Source organism: Vigna radiata, chromosome 3, assembly GCF_000741045.1.
Source record: "Vigna radiata var. radiata cultivar VC1973A chromosome 3, Vradiata_ver6, whole genome shotgun sequence".
Lineage (NCBI taxonomy): Eukaryota > Viridiplantae > Streptophyta > Magnoliopsida > Fabales > Fabaceae > Vigna > Vigna radiata.
The window spans coordinates 5613494-5635313 of NC_028353.1; the positions used below are offsets into that span (position 1 = coordinate 5613494).

A 21820-nucleotide genomic window follows, 5' to 3' on the forward strand; every position below is an offset into this window, starting at 1 on the left:
ATCAACTAAAAAAATATACAGAAATCCACTATCAAGGCACAACAATATACAGAGGCTTACCTATGTAATCTGGGAAGGAAACAATCACAATCCTGAAGCCTTAGTTTTGTATTAATTAGCAGTATCCACATCAGTTACCCCTTTCAAATTGCAACTCCCGGATTTATCTTTATTGTTACTCTCTTCCTTATGACATTAGGATCCACAGATGTAATGTAATATATATATATATATATATATATATATATATATATATATATATATATATAAAGAATAAATTTTGTATTTTTTCTAAAAAGAAATAAAATAATAATAATCAAATGCATATAAAAAAATATATGTCTTTCAAAATATTATATATATGTAGGAGGAGTAGAGACCAGAAACAGAGAACCTCCATCAGACAAATTGGTTCCTAGAAAGCATGGCGTTGACTTCAGAATATTTTTCACTCTTTCTCCTCCTACTCCTGTCTGTTCTGTTTATCTTCCTCCTCCGTCGCAAAACCGCAGCAAGAAACCGCCGTCTTCCGCCAGGACCACCGGGATGGCCCATATTCGGAAACATGTTTCAGCTCGGAGACATGCCTCACCGCACCCTCACCGAACTAAGGGCCAAACACGGCCCCGTTTTGTGGCTCCAAATCGGAGCCATGAAAACCATGGTTATTCTCTCAGCCGAAGCCGCCGCCGTGTTCTTCAAGCATCACGACCACGCCTTCGCAGACCGCACCATAACCGAAACCATGCGCGTCCACAACTACAACAAATCCTCCTTGGCCTTAGCCCCTTACGGCCCCTACTGGCGCCTCATGCGGCGCCTCGTCACCGTGGACATGCTGGTTGCGAAACGCATAAACGAAACCGCTCCAGTGCGGCGGAAGTGCGTAAACGACATGATAACATGGTTGACCAAAGAGGCTGAGAAGGTGAAAGAGGGTGATGGAGTCCACGTGGCGCGGTTCGTGTTCCTGATGTCGTTCAACCTCTTAGGGAACCTGATGCTGTCGCGGGACCTTTTCGACCCTGACTCGGAAGACGGGTCTGAGTTTTTTGCTGCGATGATGGGTTTGATGGAGTGGTCAGGGCACGCTAACGTCGCCGACATGTTCCCGTGGTTGAGGCGGCTGGACCCGCAAGGTTTGAGGAGGAAGATGAATCGAGACATGAGCAAAGCTCTGGAAATCGCGTCGAAGTTCGTGAAACAGCGTTTGGAAGATAAAAAAACAAGGGACTTCTTAGATGTGTTGATTGACTTTCAAAGCAGCAACAGTGAAGAAGCACTCAAAATAACAGACAAAGACCTCAACATTTTCATTTTGGTACAAAATATACAAATATTTTATTTCAGCATTTTATATATGTATAGATGATGGTGGTAGTAAGCAGTGTTATTAAACAATGTACAGGAAATATTCTTGGCTGGGTCAGAAACAACAAGCAGCACAATTGAATGGACGATGATGGAGCTTCTGCGCAACCCGGAGTGGCTGGAGAAGGTGAAAAGCGAGCTTGATCGGGTGGTTGGGCGTGAAAGAAAGTTTGAAGAGAGTGACATAGACAACCTTCCTTACCTACAAGCCGTGATTAAGGAAACACTTCGATTGCACCCTCCCATTCCGTTTCTTGTTCCTCGGAAGGCTATCGAGAACACAAAGTTCATGGGATACGACATTCCGAAAGACACCCAGGTTTTGGTGAATGCCTGGGCAATAGGGAGAGACCCGAGTGTCTGGGAGCAACCCCTTGAGTTCAAACCCCAACGGTTTGTCGATGATTGCAAGAACATTGATTACAAGGGAACTAATTTTGGGTTGATTCCTTTCGGAAGTGGACGAAGAATGTGTGCAGGTGTGCCCCTAGCGCACAGAATTCTTCATCTTGTGTTGGGATCATTGCTTCACGAATTTGACTGGAAACTTGAGAGTCATGTCACACCCTCCACCTTGGATACCAGGGAAAGGCTCGGTATCACCATGCGAAAGCTTCAACCTTTGCTTGCTGTGCCTAAATTAATTTCCTCTTCCTCTTCCACCATTAATCATTAATTAATACCTACTAAATACAAAATATAATTAGTTTTTCACACTATGACAATAATTGTACTTCCACCCTATTCTATTCATAAGATTTTCCTTTACTCATTAAACCACATTGTAGTAATATGATCCTTATGGATGTGTGTATTTTATATTAAAATTTATTACACATTTGTTTCATTTTTATTTAAATAATTTGTCATTTAATTTTTTTCAAAAAATTAATTATGTGATTGTTATTTTTTTTTCTTTCCATCTTCAATTTATCGATTAAATTGTTTGTTCTCCCTAATTTATTTAAAATTCGTTAATGAATTCATACTTAAATAGAGAATGAGTGTATTGACTGACTAATTTGAGAAAATTAAAAACTAAAAATATTATTACTACTTCAGTTCATTGATGAACTCATACTTAAATAAAGAATGAGTGGGTCGAATTACCAATTTGAGAAAATTAAAAAAATAAAAACATAATTTTTGAATCTCATACTAGAATCAATAATATTAAGATAAAAAGAAAAAAAAAATATTTTACATATTTAAATAAAGAAAAATATTTTACTAAATTCAAATAAAGATACCAGAATTTATAAATTAATTAAAACTTAACGAAGTTTCTTTTTTATGAATGGATGTCTTTGTTTGCTAATTTCATATCATAGGAAAGTTAAGTTAACTCAACATTTTCAAAATTGATACAATATTTTTTCAATTTATTTTTCCCTAACATTTTAATTTTATTTGAATAAAATAAAATAAAAATAAAAACAGACATGTTTTCATGATATGAAAACTGTTCAAACAACATCTCAAGATAATAAATAGGCCGATATAATATACACAAAGGAATTCTATATTCAAATCTTGTTCACATGAGTGGGTTATGTTATCACTAACAATCTTATCAAAATTTATGGATCTAACATTTTTCATTTAATTTTGAATCTACATCAAAATGTCTTAATATGTTTTGCAATCCTAGGTTTTTTTTTTTTCTTTTCATATCAGATCTTTAATGACATTCTTGCCTCTTTATTTATTATATATTATTTAATTTTCTATTTTACCAAGCTTAGATTCCTAAAAAATTATTAGAAAGATATTCTCCTTACTATTCCATTGATCTCTTAATTGTTTGATTTTTTATATTAGTTAAATGTTCATAACCTATTTCATGCCTCTTAATAAATTCACGTCATAAACTACTCTATAACTATAATATTTTTTAATTAGCAAAGATGCTTGTAATATTTTTTCAATAAAAGATTACGATCATATATTTTTATTATTAAAAATTATTTTTCATTCAAATTGACGGTGCCCAAGTCAAATATAATCTTGTTTAAAAGTCATGTGTTAAATGATGTTCCTATTATAGGGTTGCTTCAAAGAATGGGATCTCAATTTTTTAAGTGCTTCATTGCGAAAGACCATCGCTTATCTCTAAATTCAATAATTGTTCTTGCCTATGCAAAGAAGAATATTCATTATTTTCTTCCACGAAGAAAGGAAATAATCTTAAAATACTGTCACGGCATACATATATGTATATACAAAAGATGCCATTTTGAGGAACTAGTGTACCAATTGCTTCGAGATGTGGTTTAATTGAATTAAAATTAAAATTAAAGATTCAAACTCTGAGCAAAGACAACCCACTTAGGGTTGGAAATGGAATCTCCTGTAAAACATTGGACCTGGTTCCTCATATCCTTTTCATATTATGTGAGATTTAATTGTTATTTTTATTGCTGTTTGATTAGTCTATACTCATGGAAATGTGTGCATAGATCCAAGTTATAAGTGGACTATAAATATTTCAATGTATATGTCGCTTATTTTCATTGGCCTTGGTGTAAGTTCTCTTTGAAAAAAAAAAAAAGATAATGATATTTAGATAACAGTTTTTTTTGACAACATTTGAACATCATTTACGTGTTTTTATATGATTGGTTCACGGTGTTGTTTATGATTATTATTATTGATTTTTGAATCAATTACAGAATAACAGATATATAATGTTTAAATGTTGTAAAAAAAATATTCTGTAAGTACCATTATTCGAAAAAAATAAATTTCACTTTTACCATATTTTGATTGTTATGGACTCTTATAATTTTAAACTTGTACCATACGTCTGCATGGTTAACCACGGACAAAGGATTAAAACGTATTATTTCAACTAGTCGAACAAATCTAGAGAGTCCTAAATATAACTTATAATTAATTGGACAGGTCAATGAGACGACCGACCGACTACTGCAATTAAGATTGTACTAATTGGAATCTTGTCTATAAACCTATAAATACAAGTATAAAATAAATATTTAGATTTATTGTAAAGTAAATACATTGCTATGATAATTAATTCACTGAATTATTGATTTAAACTTTTTGACAAGTACTATCCGTACTGTTTAGAGTTGAGATATGAAGAACTTAGTTACCCACCCACAAAAGAGTACTGTTTCCTTAAATTTTATGATATGATTTTGTCAAAATTTAAATGACAATACTTATTATAACATATTTTTAATTCTTGTGATAAAATTCAAAGTACAAAAATCTTATACATTCTTATACGATTATTTAAAATTTCTAAGAAAAAAAATATATGGCAAAAATAGTCTTCTAAAATCTCAATTTTGCTGTGATGTATTTTAAAACAATTTTTTTTGGTGCATATCAATATTTAGTTTATTTCCCCCGACATGGATTGATGGTTTTTGAAAACATCATACCAATATATTATAAATGGAGCAATGAAATTGATGGTATCTAAGAAATTATTTATGAAATATGATGTAAAAAAGAACAAGATTTCAACGACTACTATTATTTTAGTTAAAATTAAAAATGCATTTAGCAAAAATTAAGATACCATATGCATAAATATTGGAAATATTAAATTATGAGTCAAGCCCATTGGTTACAAAATACCTTTATTCATGACGATTGAAAAGGAAAATATTTTTTTACATCAAAAACATCACTTAATAACACACTCTTAAGATAATTTATACATTAAAAAGTAATTTTTTGTATTTATAAAAAAATAGAGTAAAATAATAGATATAAAGCGAGTATAAAAGTTTGCTGGATATGAAAATAATAGTGAAATTTAGTACAAAGAATACATTACATTCTTGAAAAGAATAAAATAAGAGTGAAAAATTTTCGGGTTTGGACAAATAGAATAAAATTTTGGGCATGTGAAATTTTAGTGTTAATTTGTAATTAGGGGGAAGATAAATGTAAAAAAACTTTTTCATTAAAATTGATTCTAAAATATCATCAGCATTTCCTTCACAAATGCAACTTTAGGAAGAAAAGGCTCACAAAATACTCTCAAAGCACTAATTAAGAAATTAAAAATATTATTAACAAACTTTCACTATGACATGTTTTAACCCTATATCGCTTTACACTTTTAACAATTAATTTGCATTTATTTAAATTTCTGCAGTTTTTTGTTTCATTTATTTGATTTTCAGGACTCGATCTCTTTTCATTTATTCTATTTTGCCTTTATACTTTTTCTGCATTAAATTTTATGTGATGATTTTAATTTCTATTTTAACTGAAATTGCTTCATCTATCTACCATGGTTGATATGTTTCGTGTCTTTGGAAGTGGACGATCCGCTTTCAGAGCGTTTCAAAGTAATGTATGTCAAACTAAGACAGTTGAAAAAGAAAAGTCATATTCATTTTATATGTCATAAAATTACTAATGAATAAAGTTTATCATTTATTTTGAACAAATTAATTGATGTGAATACCTTATAAACTAAATTGATTCGATCAAACGTAACTTTCCAAAGAATAGAATGAACATACTAAAAGTAAATGCAATATACAGAGTTAATGCCACTAACCCTCAGACGTTGTTAATGTCATAGTCTATAAAATTTCATTGTACATTCCATTCTTTCTTAAACGAACACCATTAAAAGTTCTAGTCCTTGCACAATCCAGTGTATCTCTTGTGCCAACTTTTGTATCAATTCTGCACACATAGTTAAGACCAACAAGAAGATCAACTATTGCAGCCTCGGTTCTTGCTTGGTTTGCAAAGTAAAGAGTTTGAACAAGTAAAACATTTGCGCTAAAAATTGAGTTCTCCTTCTCAAAATTTCTCACAGAATGCCAGTTTATCATGTTATGTGCCAGTGGGGCCAACCATTCCAACATCTGTGCAAGTAGCATACTCCATTCTGCAGCAAGGTTTGCATCATGATGATTGGAGGAAGATTTACTTTTAAGCTTAGCCCTTACAGCAGTTCTTACGGTAGTTGGAAGCATACTGTATAGATCATCTCTTGTGGCAAGATCAACCAGGTGCGGTGATGTCACCATCCTCTCAATCAATACAATCATGTTGGCATAATGCAGGGCAAGAGCTGCATCACCAAGGGATTTGGAAGCAGGCTTTAACAGGTTATTGATGGATAACTTAGAATATATTCTAACTCTGTTGGGGAGAGATAACTCATTCACGGTTTTCATTTTATCAACAGATTTCAAATGACAATCAGTCAACCTCATGGAGCCACCATTTGTCTGCATACAGCTCTGTATGACAGGAGAACCATCTGCAGCAGACATACAACCTTTGAAGCCCATAATATGTCCTAAGTGCTTGCTTTCTGAATGTGTGTTCTTTCTGAAGAAAAGAGGTTCTTCTTTCTGGTGCTGTCTCTTCGTTCTTTTCCCCTTTCCTACTAAAAAGCCCGAGTTTAATACCGGCCTCCCCCCAACAGTACCTGAATTCAATCCGTAGAGATTATTCTCTGAAGGATAAACAGATGAATGCATAACAGAAAAGGAATGACTTCGCAGAAGATTGTTAGAACTCATATGCATAGAATCATTATATGGTTGGACAGTTGGTGGGTGTTTGTTTTCAAAGACAAGTACAATCCTCTCCAGGATCGTAAATAGTGATCTCGCCAACAACCGGACAACATAATCATAACTTCTATTCCATGGAGACATGTCTCTGAGATTTCTCACTTCCTGCCGCTGCAACATAACCTTCTTCTGAAACTCAAGCAATTTCACCCGATGCAATTCCGGATTTGCCTGCATTCTTCTGAAAGTCTGTTCAACCTCTGCTAGCACCTCAACCTCTTCGCAAAAATGTGTCGTAGCAGCAATAATTTTTTCCATTTTCTTCACTTTCCTCTCCATCTTTTTCCACCTATACTCCCACCCAGACCATTGCAAATAATTTTGAGCTGGGTTATGAACAAAATGTTCAAAACGATGATAAACCGGATCCACGCATTTCTTACCCAACCTAGCCACCGAGCGTGCAAGAGATTGAAAGTTATGAAGTATCTCATTCATCGCAAGTTCCATCAAGTAATCATCATTGTCAGACACCAGCATTTTGACTCCAATTGAATTCACAATCCCTTCCCTCAGACTCAATACCTCCCTATCACTCAAAGACTGCCATAAATTAACCACCTTCAACATCAACCCTGTGACTTCTAATGCCAAAATTCCCACCACAGCCTTGTTATCGGATGATGTACTCTTCCGAGAGACTGGCCACAAAGAACTGAACCATGAGCCGTTCACCGTTTCACCCCCCATCGACACTCAATTCCCCAATCCAATGAACTCACCTAATCAACAATCTTAATGCACACTTAATCAGTATCCTGTACACCATCAAATCCACTAACTCAAATTAGAAATCTAAAACACACCGGATCAAGAACGAACCAGATATAGCAAAGTCCAAACCATGGATTAAGACAGTAATATTTGCATAATAAATAAGAACAAAAACAAAAGGTAAAAAAACCCTAACCCCCCAATTGTCGTCTTGGTCATGAATAAGCCAAAACCAAGAGGTCAATATAGACTCATTCAAACTCACATGGGGGAATACAGGAGCCTCCAAGGGCCCAAAACCCACTATTCAAAATTCAAAATTTTTGTCCCTTTTCTTGTCATCAACACTGACCTAGTAAGACGTGAAAACAACAGCATATAGGGAGAGAAAAGAAATCATCAACATACCGTGGTGTGACATTGAGTTGAAGGAGAGGAAATTGAAAAGCGTAGAAAGAGGGAAGATGCATAGAGGCATCCAAGATTTACAAAGGTGAACGGTAACGGAAAAGAGAGTGATGTTGGAATAGGATAAAGAGGAGAAAGAGAAAGGGAAAGAGAAAGAGAATTCGGTCAAAACGAGGTGTGTGGGGTTTGGGTAGAACGTGGAAATTACGTTGACAGTTGAGGGACTTGATTGGATTTGGTAATTGCTCCAACGTTTGAGTGTGTCTCACGCTGGATGCGGATAAACCACTGTTGTTGTTTTCTTTACCCCTTTTAGCTTTTTTCCACCTTCGGGTTTAGATTTAGTTTGATTTGGTTCGGTATGGATGAATTTTATAAAATAAAGTGTAGTAGGTTTCAACAAATTCATGTTCAAAAAAGTAGTTTATGTTTAATAATGTTATGGAACACATATAATGACTTATAAATCTTGAAAGGACAATGATACTTTGACAACTCTTTTTTAACAACTTTTTGATAACAGGACACGTGTCATCATTTTATTGGTCGGTTTGAATTTATCTTTAAAAAAATATTTGAAACGGACCAATCATAGACTGCCACGTATGCGTTGTCAAAAAGTTGTCAAAAAAAAGTTGTTAAAGAGACTTTTTCCATCTTGAAATTTGGATAAGTGTGGAGGAACTAAATGATATCTATAATAATCAAGGATATACGTAGTTTCAAGCAAATGTATTGCCAAAAACATCCTCCAAATCTTTTACTTTCTAGTTCAAACTTAAATTTTACGTAACATTGAAGTTAATTCATTATTTAATGAGAAAATAATATATGCATTACTTATATGTAAAGGGTTCTTTTGTTGTCATTTAATTTCGATTTATCTTATGAGATAACCTTTTTAATTTCATATTGACCAACTTAAAATAAGATTTTATGATTAACCAGCTGTTGAGAGAGCGTTTTTTTCTTGATTTCTTTAACTTCTCCGTCGTCTCACTCCAAAGCCACAGTTGGAGTTGGAGAATTTAAAGGAGTGTGTGTTGTAACTTTACAAACTTTTGAATTTTAATAATGTCTTATTTTTTCTCCTTTTGAAAATTCACAAGGCTTTCCATTCAACATATTGAAATTGTAAAAGGATACAATGCTTTGGAATTACTCTCTTGTTTTATTTCTGAGACTATTAATTCACTTTTAGTTTACTCCGATGTTAGCTAACAATATCTGTATGCACAAGGCACAGTGAAACAACAATGTTTATTGAGAAATACTATGAAATAATAGCACGATCAAGTTTTGACAGTAAGATTTGGTACTGGCAAAAGCTACAAGAACTGACTGATACTTTCAAAGGTATATAGTTCGAGTTCCACAACCAAACCAAACAACTTGGTTAATAGTTCAAACCTAACAACCAAACCAAAGTGAATGTTGGTGGAATGTATTTTCACTCTTAAAAATTGTCATTCAATTATAAGATGAAAAGGTGGAAAAACTAAAAATTTATTTAAAAATTATTACTATTAATTTGTTTAATTCTTCTTAAGTTAAATACTTTTTTTTTTTATTTTAAATCTTTACATTGCTACGTGAGATTAACTTATTATAGTATTAACTTGTTCACTGTATGTCCAATGTAGTGATTTTGCTAAGGAAATTCATTGTGGTAGCTTTGTTCTTTCCGTTTCTAATAAATTTGTAATTTTACTCCACTCAACCTTTTATGATAGGTTTCTTCTTCTCATCAATAAAATCCTTGCATTTTGGTGTTTATTGTGATTTTTTTAATTATTTTGTTCAGGGATTTTAATTAATGGATCAATAAAATTCCTTCATTTATGTTTTTATGTAATTTTCATTTTTCTATAAACGAATAATAAGAAAGTGAAGTAACTGTTGTTTTTTTTTTTGGAAGAAGTCAATTCACGTTTAATTGAAAATACCTATTTAATTCAAGGATTTTATCTAATGGGTCTTGTTAAATTCTAACTTTTACTATATGCATGACGACCACATAAATAAAATTTGAAAATCATTATCAACCTTAATAATTTATACAATATCAGAAAACAAAAAATAAATTAAACATAAATTACAAAAATTAAAATCACATTAAATATTTTAAAAAATTATATTAAATAAAATCGACAAAAATAAAGAACAAAAAGAATATTTAAACCTTTTCATTTCCTTTTTATACTGTTTTTTTTTGGCACATAACAGCTTTTTAAAATCAAAGAAAAAAGAAGTTAAACAACAAAACGCCAAATAGATAACAAAAATTTCAAAAGAAATCAAAGATAAAAAAAAATTAATGGAAGCAAATGTGAAGACTTATTTTTACATTTAGTTGAAAACATATGCACCGACTCTTCAACTAGTATACGAACCAACCAATGTGCATGATAAAACATTGACATTAAGGAATAATACTTGTACATTAACATCTAAACTACCCAATTTCTATAGTAAAATACGAAATTGAAATTCGAATTAAGTTATTTTAATTAATATCAAATCCTCTAATTGAAGTTCTTTAATTTAAACACTAACTATTTGCCCCAGATTTCAAAAGTCACAACCGTCTCTGTCTCAGAAATTTCGCTTTTGTAAAGCAACTACACTTCTCCATAACGTTTCCACCACCGAAAGCAACGTTGAGATTTGTCTTTAGTAGCGGTTGGCAATGAAATTCGGCGCTTAAGCACTAATTAAAATTACTAATTCGAATTAAGAAGTGCTTAATAGTAGGAAAAGAAAAAGCTGAAGACAAATTAATTAATATATTTAAAAATGAGAAATAGCCTTACGCGGCTTACAAAATTGACACGTGTTAACCCGGGGGTGCAGCACGTGACAGAGAGTTCTAGCAGAACCGCGAGTGCTCCATAGTTGGAACATATCCTCCTGAACTTCCAGCACTTTCCAGTGACCAAAAGTTTCCGACACTATAATATAAAAGCACTTCAGACATTGAAGAACATCACTGAAGAAGAAGAAGAAGAAAGATAAAACTAAAGGATGAAGCCAATTGACGATAAACAAGAGAAAGTGACGATCAGAGCGGTGAGCCGCGACGAGGAAGGAAGAAAGAGGGTGGAGAAGAGAGAGGTCAACACTCACAACGTCGACACCCTAAAGTACGTCGAGAAGAAGCTCATCAACAAGGGTATCCAGCGCCAGGACCGCCACCCTTCCGACGGCATCGGCATCGGACGACCGCCTCCGAAATCCGGCCACGGCGGCAAGTTCACTTGGGAGGGCCCCTCTGACATGGCGGAGAACGAGCTCATGGCGGCGCCCGCGGCCATCGACGAGGGGGATCCGAACTATGAGGATGGTGAAGAGAAAGGAGAGGAGGTGGCGGAGTTAGTTGTTGGAGAGGTTGAAGTGGCGAAGGTTGGTCAGGAACACGACGGAGTTGCTAGGGTTGACATTGATCCTCGCCTGAAAGTTAACTAATTAACCATCATGTGTTGTGTTTTGATGTTTTCCTTTTACATAATCTAAATTTGTCATCTTAGATCAAACTAGTAAATTCTGTTATTTTGTTTTTCTATCCAAAATAAATCGCATACTAGTGTTTTTCCTTTTATAACACTATCTTCATTGGTTTTAAACTTCTCTGTTTTTTTAAAACAAAACGTTTAACCAGATATTATATATAGATATATATATTTCTGATAAAACAAATATCATACGTAATATGGTCGGATATTTTGATTTTAGTCTATTTTTAAACTATGGTATAATTTAGTTTTTCGACTTTGTTTTAGTCTTTTTTTATTAATTTTTTTTAATTTTATTTGTTGTTTCAAATATGTTATTTAACATTGACAGTGTAAAAAATTCATCCAAATGCTATAATGAAACGTACTTTATAGACCGCAAATAAAGTTAAAAAAATTGGTAGAACAAAGACTAAAATCAAAGTTTTTTAAAGTTGAAAAATTAAATTGTACCATATTCGAAAATAAACTAAAATCAAAATTGTTCAAAATTGTTCTAAAACATAAGGACTAAAAACATAAGAACTAAAAACATAATAAGGACTAAAATATAATATTTTAATTAAGACTATTATAGGAGTAATATGGGTATTATTTTGTCTAGTTTTTTTATATTAATAACAAGGATTTAATGAAACTTTTTCTTTCTTGAAAATTTAAAACAAAGTTTTTAATAATATAAAATAATAAATATAACTTTAATTAAAGAAACGGTCGTTGTCGTTTATTCTTGTTACAACCATTTATTCTTATAAATAAATAATTTTATTTTAAACTCATTTATTCCTATTGATATAGAATTAATAATTACTTCAATAAAAAATTCTGTGTATAAATAACTTTAATTAAAAAATCCTTGTATAATAAAATTGTTATTATTCATACTTATGATAGTGATAATGATAACTTTTTATTGAAAATGATTTATGATTGTTGTGGGTAGTAATATGAAGGTAATTAAAATCATATGAGAATTTTTTATCTAATTGAAAGTAAAAAAATTTAAAATTATTTTTGATCCTATATTAATTTAAATATTATTTTATATTCAATAATTTAACAAGAACTTAACTTAGTTAGTTTTTAATTTTTTTTTAATATAATTTCTTAAATATCCGTTATTTAAGAGACAAATTTCGTCCAAATCCAAATGCGTTGTCCATATGTAGAAGTTCATTGATCATTATGCTAACAAGAACATATTTTTCCGTTTTTATTTTCTAAACTTCCATCCAAATAAAAGCCCAAGTTAACACAACTATTATCATTTTTCCAAAATTATGAAATATTATTTTCGATAAATACCATATCAAACTTTCTAATATCTTTAAATATTTAACATAAAAAATTTATAAATAATCATTATTATTTATAAGATTTTATAAAAATCAAAGTTTTAATTCAATAAGCAAAAGAATCCCATGTAAAAATCAAATGCGTAAAATATTTACATTAAATTTTAGCATCTTTATATATAAACACCTAAGTTTAATAAAATAAAAATCTTAAAAAACTGTAAAATACAAATTAAAAAACTGAAAATAACAAAAAATGAAAATTATATATGCAGATTTTTGTTTAACAAAATTCACTCACTCAACACACACAACTTATTCAATGAATTTAACATTTTGTAAAAGTAAAATAAAATTATAAGTTATATAATTTCTTAAAATATTATCAATTTTGCTTCTGATTTTCATGTTTTTTTAAATTTTCTCCCACTATAAGACTTAAGGAGACATATTTTTATCTTGAACTTTGTCATAAGTTCTTTGAATTGTAAATATTCTTCTTGAAATTTTTCTCATATATGATTGAGGAGATAGTTCTCTATTATATCTTTCTTAAAGAGAATTTGTCTTCAAATTTATACCACTTAAAGTTTATTTATCTCTTTCCCCTATATGAAGAGAATTTGACCCCAAATTCTAGAAGATCCTACTCACAAACACAAACAGGTACAAATATAAAATAATCCAAAATAGAAATTATACTATAATGAGATTTGGATCCTTCATGAGGCTAATCTCAGGTATGTCTTTATAATCAAATGTTCACATGCAAATATCATCAAACAATTTTAAATTAAAAATGCAATGTTCAAGGAAGATCAAAAGAATATTTTCCAAATAAACAATCAAACTATAAGTATGGTTTTGATTATGGATAAGTTGCTTAGAGATAGTCAAACAAACTTACTTATGTGCATATATTTCTAAGTTCTTTTAATGGCTTTGAATATCCAAATAAATTAACAAATACTTAATTGGTCCCAAAATTCAGGGGTTAGTGTCAAGTTGGTCCTCTCTTTATAATTTTGTGTCTTCCTTTTCTATCATTACGTCTTCCTTCCATTGTTGATATCATGGTTTCTTGATAAAAAAATTCTTCCACAGACAACAAAACAAATAGAGACAGTTAATATTTTATTTTAATGAAATGTTATCTTCTTTTTCTCTCTTTTCTTTATTGAATACTTAATTTATTTTATATAAGTGATATGGATATTATTTTATATAGTTTCTTATATTATAAAAAAGAAAATGAAAATTTGTTTTTCTTTTAGTTTAAAAAAAATTAAAAATTTTAATAATATAAAATAATAAATAACATTACTTAAAAAAACCGGTCGTTATCCGTTATTCTTGCTAACCAACTATTCTTATGAATATAAAATTATAAAGAATTTGGTTTAAAAATCATTTATTCTGATTGATGTAAAGTGATATATTAATTTAGTAAAAAATTCCTTGCATATAAGTTCAATTAAAATCTTACTGTATGATAAAATTATTATTATTTATATTTATAATAGTGATAATGATAAAAAAAAGTATTCTTTTGTGATAAAATTTTTATTCTTATAGGTAATCACTAATTTCTTTTTAGGGTTAAATATGTTTTTAGTCTCTATACTTTGGGACGATTTTGGTTTTAATCCCTCTTTCAAACTAATGTACAATTTAGTCCTTCAACTTTAGAAAAATCTGGTTTTAGTCATTTTTGTCAAATTTTGTTAATTTTATTTGTCGTTTCAAACGAAAATCGTCCCAGAGTATAGAGACTAAAAACATATTTAACCTTTTTTTTTTTTTTATCAAGATTTATTGCATAATGGAGGCATTCCTGCATAAATGTTATTATCCTGTTAAAAAGTAATAAATAAGTCCCATTTTTCCATATGTACAACTTCAATGAAGTTATTTTATTGCATATATTCATTTTTAGTACTATTTTTTCTACGTTTTAATTAGATTATTAAACTTTCTATGACAATGAATGAGAATTTCTGAAACATCGAAAAAGAAATCATTTTGAAAACACTCGTAACCGTTACAATTAGTAATGCACGAGTTCCTGAACAATAATTACATAATCCACTGAATTTAGATGTTCAATAAGTATAGTTTGTATAACACTGAAGACACAGGCAAAAAGTTCAGTAAAAATATGAATTCCTTCTACTTACAGGATTGAGAAAAGCTTTGTAGGGTTTGTCATCAATCATCAGAGTATTTGACACATTAAAAGACCCACTTTTCTTGACATTTTTCCACATTTTATTGAATTCCTTGAAAAAAAGAGGCTTGTTACGTCTTTCCAAGGATGGGTACCCAGAATCAGTACAATGACTTCGATCCTAAACAAGTTTAGGAACCATTTATGAGAAAAAAAAAAAAAAAAGAGACAAAAAGAATCACTACCTTAGTTAATCATGCAAATAATATATATACTCACCAACTTAAATGAGATATTTTCTCTTATAGATCCCATCGCAATAGCTAATGCACCATCTATGTTACGTCTGTTCACATAGGAAAAAATAGTACATTTAAAGCATAAAAACGCAATAGGTTTAAAGGAAAAAATAAATATAAAAAAATATTCACTTACCCTTTTGAAGAAGACCAAATACCAACTTCAAATCTTTCTAAACAGAATTTCATAAACTCTTCACAAAAAGGTCTCTTGAAAACTACAATAATAATCATGTTTAGATTGTTCACTAAAAATGATATGAACAAGTTGTACATTTAAAGTAACTGGTGTGATTGATAATGTTACATAGGTTTGAGATTGTATATGTCCATACCCGCAAATTTTCCGGACCTTCCGTAGACCCCATTAGGAGCACGTATATACTGTAAATTACGATAAGGAACTCTATGCATCAGTAAGCCATTAAGGTTCATAACAAGCAACTTCTTTCCTGCCATATCTGATAGAGAAACATCAACTCAACAACTTCTATGTTTTGCTAAAACAAACAGCAGTGGTACTTTGACACAATAAAACGACAAATTAACAAATTATGCTCACTTGACACAGTTAAATAATAATATTTTGAATATAATTATATTATTTTTTAATTTAAAATTATAATATATATTATTATATTATGAAAAGTAGTGTCAATGAATGTTTTTTAATCCATGTGAAACTAACTTTTTCCTAAAACAAAATATCTATCCAGATATTATATTTAGATACATATTTCTGATAAAACAAATATCATACATATTATGGACGGATATTTTAAAATTATTATAATAATCTTTTAATTAAAACTAATGTATAGTTAAAAATATTATTATTAAATAAAGACTAATTAACTTTAGAATCTTTTACATGAGTAATATGGGAATTATCGTCTAGTTTCTTATATTAATAAAAAGAATTTAATTATTCTTTGTTTTTCTTTTAGTTTAAAAATTTTGAAACAATATTTTTAATAATATAAAATAATAAATATAAGTTTAATTAAATAAACGATCGTTATCATTTATTCCTATTAATAACCATTTATTCTTATAAATATATAATTTTATTTAAAACTCATTTATTACTATTGATATAAAATTAATAATTACATTAATTAAAAATTCTTTGTATAAATAACTTTAATTAAAAACTTCTTTTATAATAAAATTGTTATTATTCATATTTATGATAGTGATAATTATAATTTTTTTATTGTTATAGGTGATAAGATGAAAATAATTTATGATTGTTGTAGGTTATATTACATGAAGGTAATTAAAATCATATGAGAATTTTGTTATCTAATTGGAAGTAAAAAATTTAAAATTATTTATGATTTTATATTAATTTAAATACTATTTTATTTTCAATAAATTAACAAGAGCTTAACTAGTTTTTAATTTTTTTTTAATATAATTTCTTAAAGATCCGTTATTTAGGAGACAAATTTCGTCCAAATCCAAATGTTTTGTCCATTGATATAGAAGTACATCGATCATTATGCTAACCATAAAATATTTTTCCATTTTTATTCGTCAGGTCACAAGTTAACATTCCAGAGTTGTAACATTTCTACTCACTCACCGTCAACAACAACTGGACAAGCAGTGTTCACACCATACATATACTTCAGAATGAATTATAGTTAGTAATCATTCAATCCAACTCTATCAAAATCAGCAAATCACATTCCCTCCGAACATATTACCAATTCTTCCTTTAAAAAACAGATCATTCATCATCTTTTTAATTTCCAGATCATTTTCATGTCAATAGTAAATACCCCACTGAAGATACCAGAACATATAGCACTCGCATTCTGCATAATCTGCTTCCTTTAGGTTTCTCGGCCCAACCCAAAAAAAAGAAATAAAATAAATAAAAGCCACAAAAAAAAAAAAAAAACTACTTTCCGTCCGGGTCCGGGTCCGGGTCCAGGTCCTTCATGCCATCCACAAACATCACACAACACATACCACATACACACCACATTCCACTATACACACCACATTCCACTAGGCCAAGCTCAATTCACACATATCTTATTTTGCTTTTTTTCACATTTTTTTAACTCACAATTTATTTTTCACACCACATTGAACATATACACAACTTTACCTCACTATACTTACTAATTAAAACACATGTTACTTTTATAAACAAATCTTATTACTTTATTAATAAACAATATTTCAATCATTAATTTATGAGTTGTATAAATTCCACGTCTTACATTCTCTCAATTTCAAAAATTTTCGTTGATAATTTTTTTTTATTCTGTATACTCTTGGTTCCTCACCATATACCATTTTCCAAACTAAGCATCATAGGTTCACTCATCACATAAGCAGATAATCATGACACGCTTACCAATAACCAACGGCAGTAATACATATACAGTTGCCAGACCTTGGGCTTGAACAGCCCCTACAATGCCAACCCAGCGCATAAAAAAATAACCAAACAGGTGGCTCTTCCACCCTTAAAAAAACAGCATTCCCACGTAAAGGTTAAGTACCTAGTAGCAACTAATAAGCCCAGTATTACTCACATTCAAGGAGATGCGGGTAAACAAAATATCCAATCAGATTTTAGTATCGGGTAGCAAGTAACATGTCCAACCAAATGCAGTACATCAATGTCAACCACAAAGTTAACCTCAACCGATTCTGGCCCACCAGCCCTTATTATTTCATTATAAGACTTCATTCAGTTTTATCCTACTTCCCAAAACAGCCACATTTCATTTAACCAAACCTCTGTTGATCCTGATTTACCATGAACCGAACCCCAAACTTACCTAATACACCTGTTAATTAGTTAACACAGAGTAGGACAGAGTAAGGATAATGTAGTTATTGGGTTATCATGTTCATGTACAGCCTAACCAGATTCAATTTAACCTATTTCAGTCCATACAATCATTCCTATTTAACTCTAAAACACATGCCCATTCATCTATAAGTGCACATCAGACCTCTCAACCACATGAAACACAAACAGTTTATAAAATATCCCCAAACAGAGTATTGACTGATCAGAGTAGGCATTTCATTGCATACAGGTTTATTCTTAATTCAAAATAGCACGTTCCTAACAGAACAAGCATATATTGCATCACAAGGTTCCAAAATCACATAATTCAAAGTCTGCAAAGTCATTACGTAACCACAAATTACTACCTCTATGCTATTTCTTGTTTTAGACCAGTATGTTACTATCTTCCTACAATATTCATCATTTCACAAGTTAACATTACTCTATCCACAACCAAATTTCGAAAGCAGTGTTCACACCATACATTTTAGCAATCATTCAATCTAATTCACTATCAAAATCAGCAATCACATTCTGTTCGAACATATTACCTATTCTTCCTTTACAAAACAAAACATTCATCATCTTTTTAAAATCCAGATCATTTTCATGTCAATAGTAAATACCCCACTGAAGATACCGGAACATATAGCACCCGCATTCTTCATAATCACATTTTTACCCAATCATACAAGTAAATATCAGCACAGCAATACATTCCCGAACCAAAAACGAAGACAAAATCACAGTTAATTACACCTAAACAGACAGAAAGAGTTTATCTTCCCATACCTGGTTTGATTCCTCTTCACCGTCAACTCTCGACTCCAATCGACTACCACGTTCTCGCGTCTTTCGTTCACTCTCTGACCTCCAACGGCTGACTTTTACGGTGCTCTCCACTCACCTCTCTCAGCCCCTAATTAATCACTCATCGAACCCGCACTCAAAACCCTAAAAGCCCCAAAGATTGCGTTCAAAACACACCGCAAATTTGCCCGGCTCAACCCTTCGACAGAGCCCTTAAGGTTGGCTGAATCAAAAAGGAAAAAGAAACGAAGGGATGAAGGTTAAATTCTCGCGCATGGTGATATATATGATAAAACAAATATCTTATGTATTGTGGTCTGATATTTTTAAAGTATTATAATAATCTTTTACTTAAGAGTAATGAATAGTTAAAAATTGAAATAGAGAATTAAGTTTATAATCTTTTATAGGAGTAATATGGGTGTTGTGCCTAGTTTTTTCAATATCTAGATAAAACAATTATGGTTAGATATATTGAGAATATTTATATTTAATAATCTATTCGAAAAGTTATTATTAATAAAGACATAATTAACTTTGGAATATTTTCCAAATTTGTATTTTTTATTTTTTTATTTATTGTAGTTTAAAAAATTTTGAAACTATATTTTTAATAGTATAAAATAATAAATAACTTTACTTAAAAAACAGTCGTTATAATTATTCTTACTGATATTTTTATTAATATAAAATTATAAACAATTCGATTTAAAAGTCATTTATTCTGATTGATGTAAAGTGATAAATTGCATTAGTAAAAAATTCCTTGTATAAATAAATTCAATTAAAAATTTCTTGTAGAATAAAATTATTAATATTTATATTTATGATAGTGATAATGATAAAAAAAATTATTCTTATAAGTGATAATTATTTTATTCTTATAGGTAACCACTAACTTTTTATCAAGATTTAATGCATAAATGTTATTATCATGTTAAAAAAATAATAAAACATATATATGACAACGAATGAAAATTTCCGAAAAAATCGAAAAAAAACCGTTTTGAAAAGAACAATCAAAACCGTTATAATTAGTAATGCACGAGTTCCAGAAGAATGAAAACATAATCTACCGATTTTAGATGTTCAATAAGTATAGTTTACATAAGACTGAAAACACAGACAAATTATGTCCTTATTGATAAGAAACTTCAAACTCACTTTAAAACATACAGCAGAACAATTATATATAATACTGGTTACTTATTATAAAAGAATGGAAGAACAGAAAAAGATGAAGTGCTTGATTTCTTTATTCCTTAAACTATCTTTGGTGCACGTTCTTTGAGAAGAGATTGTTTGACTTCAGAATAAAACTTCCAGTGAGGATGAGCAGAAGTAATAGGAAGTTGTCCAAAAGGATGATCTTTCACATAAGAAGGAACATCACGAGCATCAGCAACAGCTTCCAAATACGAACACAGCTCACCTCTTGGATCTACAATTACAACACAACAAATTACAGAATATTGAACAAACCAATTATTTATATATGAAACGTATATTCTTACCAAGTCCTCTATCAGTAACATCATTCACATCATAAGATTCCGGGAAAATTGCGGTATTATCCTGTATTCGTCAACAAATATTAAAATACTCAAATGTGAATTCAAAAAGTTCAGTAAAAAAACGAATTCCTTCTACTTACTGGATTGAGAAAAGCTTTGTAGGGTTTGTCATCAATTAGCAGAGTATTTGACACATTAAAAGGCCCACTTTTCTTGACATTTTCCCACATTTTATTGAATTCCTTGAAAAAAAGTGGCTTGGTACGTTTTTCCAAGGATTTGTACCCAGAATCAGTACAATGAGTTTGATCCTAAACAAGTTTAGGAACCATTTATGAGAAAAAAAGAGAGAAAAAGAATCACTACCTTAGTTAATCAGGCAAAATATATATATACTCACCAACACAAATGAGATCTTTTTTCTTATAGATCCAATGGCAATGGCTAATGCACCATCCATGTTATGTCTGTTCACATGGAAAAATAGTAATAAAAACATAAAAACGCAATAGGTTTAAAGGAAATATATATATAAATATTCACTTACTCCTTTGCAGAAGACCAAATGCCAACTTCAAATCTTTCTAAACAGAACTTGATAAACTCTTCACAAAAAGGTCTCTTGAAAACTAGAATAATAATCATGTTTAGATTGTTCGCTAAAAATGATATGAAAAACTTGTAGATTCAAAGTAACTGGTGTGGTTGATAATGTTACATATAGGTTTGAATTTGTATATTTACATACCAAGAAAACTTCCATAGACCCTGTCACGGGAACGAGACTTTGATACCTTCCATAGATCACGAAGATGAACCCTATACATCAGTAAGCCATTAAGGTTCATAACAAGCAACTTCTTCCGTGGTCCAAGGTTCAGTTTCTCCAAAGGAAGCGTCAGTTCTGTTGCAGAATCCTGTTTTTCATGTTCACCTTCAGGCTCAATAACCTTGTTCTTTCCTCCCATATTTCCGGACATGATTTTTCAGTTTAAACTTGGTGACACAAACCATTTGCAGTCACTGTTCTTGATTTATAGACTTGAAAACATGGCTGTTCGTATTCCAATATTCTTCATGGGTGCAGAAAGAAATATGCTTTGGACTTTTTATATGTACAATTGGAAGCCCAACCCAGAGAAGATTTTGAAGTGTTTACTATTTGTATCACTGTACTAGATTTATATAGATGTGGAAACATGACTGTTCTTATTCCGATATTCATGAATTGAATGATGAACATTAAAATCATTCAATTCTATTTACCCTTTTTTATTTTGGAAATCTAAACATACTCTCTCTCCTGTGTATTGCATTTCACGTCTTA

General features: G+C 30.5%; 5 protein-coding genes across 6 annotated transcripts; 2 read left to right on the forward strand and 3 right to left on the reverse strand.

Annotated features, from left to right (window-relative positions):
• Positions 1 to 380: 380 nt before the first annotated feature.
• LOC106757430 (cytochrome P450 76A2) lies at positions 381 to 2169 on the forward strand. The gene is made up of 2 exons (XM_014640100.2): positions 381 to 1321; positions 1409 to 2169. The coding sequence occupies exons 1-2, from the start codon at positions 425 to 427 to the stop codon at positions 2045 to 2047; spliced, it is 1536 nt and encodes a 511-aa protein (XP_014495586.1). The 5' UTR covers positions 381 to 424; the 3' UTR covers positions 2048 to 2169.
• Positions 2170 to 5808: 3639 nt separating this feature from the next.
• Positions 5809 to 8389, reverse strand: LOC106757125. 2 transcript variants are annotated; one of them, XM_014639715.2, is made up of 2 exons: positions 8076 to 8389; positions 5809 to 7687 (listed from the first exon to the last, which is right to left on the reverse strand). In XM_014639715.2, exon 2 carries the CDS (start codon positions 7641 to 7643, stop codon positions 5943 to 5945), a length of 1701 nt encoding a protein of 566 aa, XP_014495201.1. In that variant the 5' UTR covers positions 7644 to 7687; positions 8076 to 8389; the 3' UTR covers positions 5809 to 5942. The 2 variants fall into 2 exon arrangements, with proteins under 2 accessions (XP_014495201.1, XP_014495200.1); XM_014639714.2 differs by having other exon boundaries at positions 5809 to 7711; positions 8076 to 8388.
• A 2658-nt stretch (positions 8390 to 11047) lies between these two features.
• On the forward strand, positions 11048 to 11676 carry LOC106757514. The gene has a single exon (XM_014640186.2). The coding sequence runs from the start codon at positions 11100 to 11102 to the stop codon at positions 11538 to 11540; it is 441 nt and encodes a 146-aa protein (XP_014495672.1). The 5' UTR covers positions 11048 to 11099; the 3' UTR covers positions 11541 to 11676.
• A 3200-nt stretch (positions 11677 to 14876) lies between these two features.
• LOC106756931 (probable C-terminal domain small phosphatase) lies at positions 14877 to 19270 on the reverse strand. The gene is made up of 5 exons (XM_022779257.1): positions 18962 to 19270; positions 15684 to 15809; positions 15485 to 15566; positions 15329 to 15395; positions 14877 to 15230 (listed from the first exon to the last, which is right to left on the reverse strand). The coding sequence occupies exons 2-5, from the start codon at positions 15805 to 15807 to the stop codon at positions 15030 to 15032; spliced, it is 474 nt and encodes a 157-aa protein (XP_022634978.1). The 5' UTR covers positions 15808 to 15809; positions 18962 to 19270; the 3' UTR covers positions 14877 to 15029.
• A 945-nt stretch (positions 19271 to 20215) lies between these two features.
• LOC106756932 lies at positions 20216 to 21461 on the reverse strand. Its single transcript, XM_014639530.2, has 6 exons — positions 21242 to 21461; positions 21041 to 21122; positions 20894 to 20960; positions 20634 to 20804; positions 20494 to 20554; positions 20216 to 20420 (listed from the first exon to the last, which is right to left on the reverse strand). Exons 1-6 carry the CDS (start codon positions 21459 to 21461, stop codon positions 20242 to 20244), a joined length of 780 nt encoding a protein of 259 aa, XP_014495016.1. The 3' UTR covers positions 20216 to 20241.
• Positions 21462 to 21820: the final 359 nt, after the last annotated feature.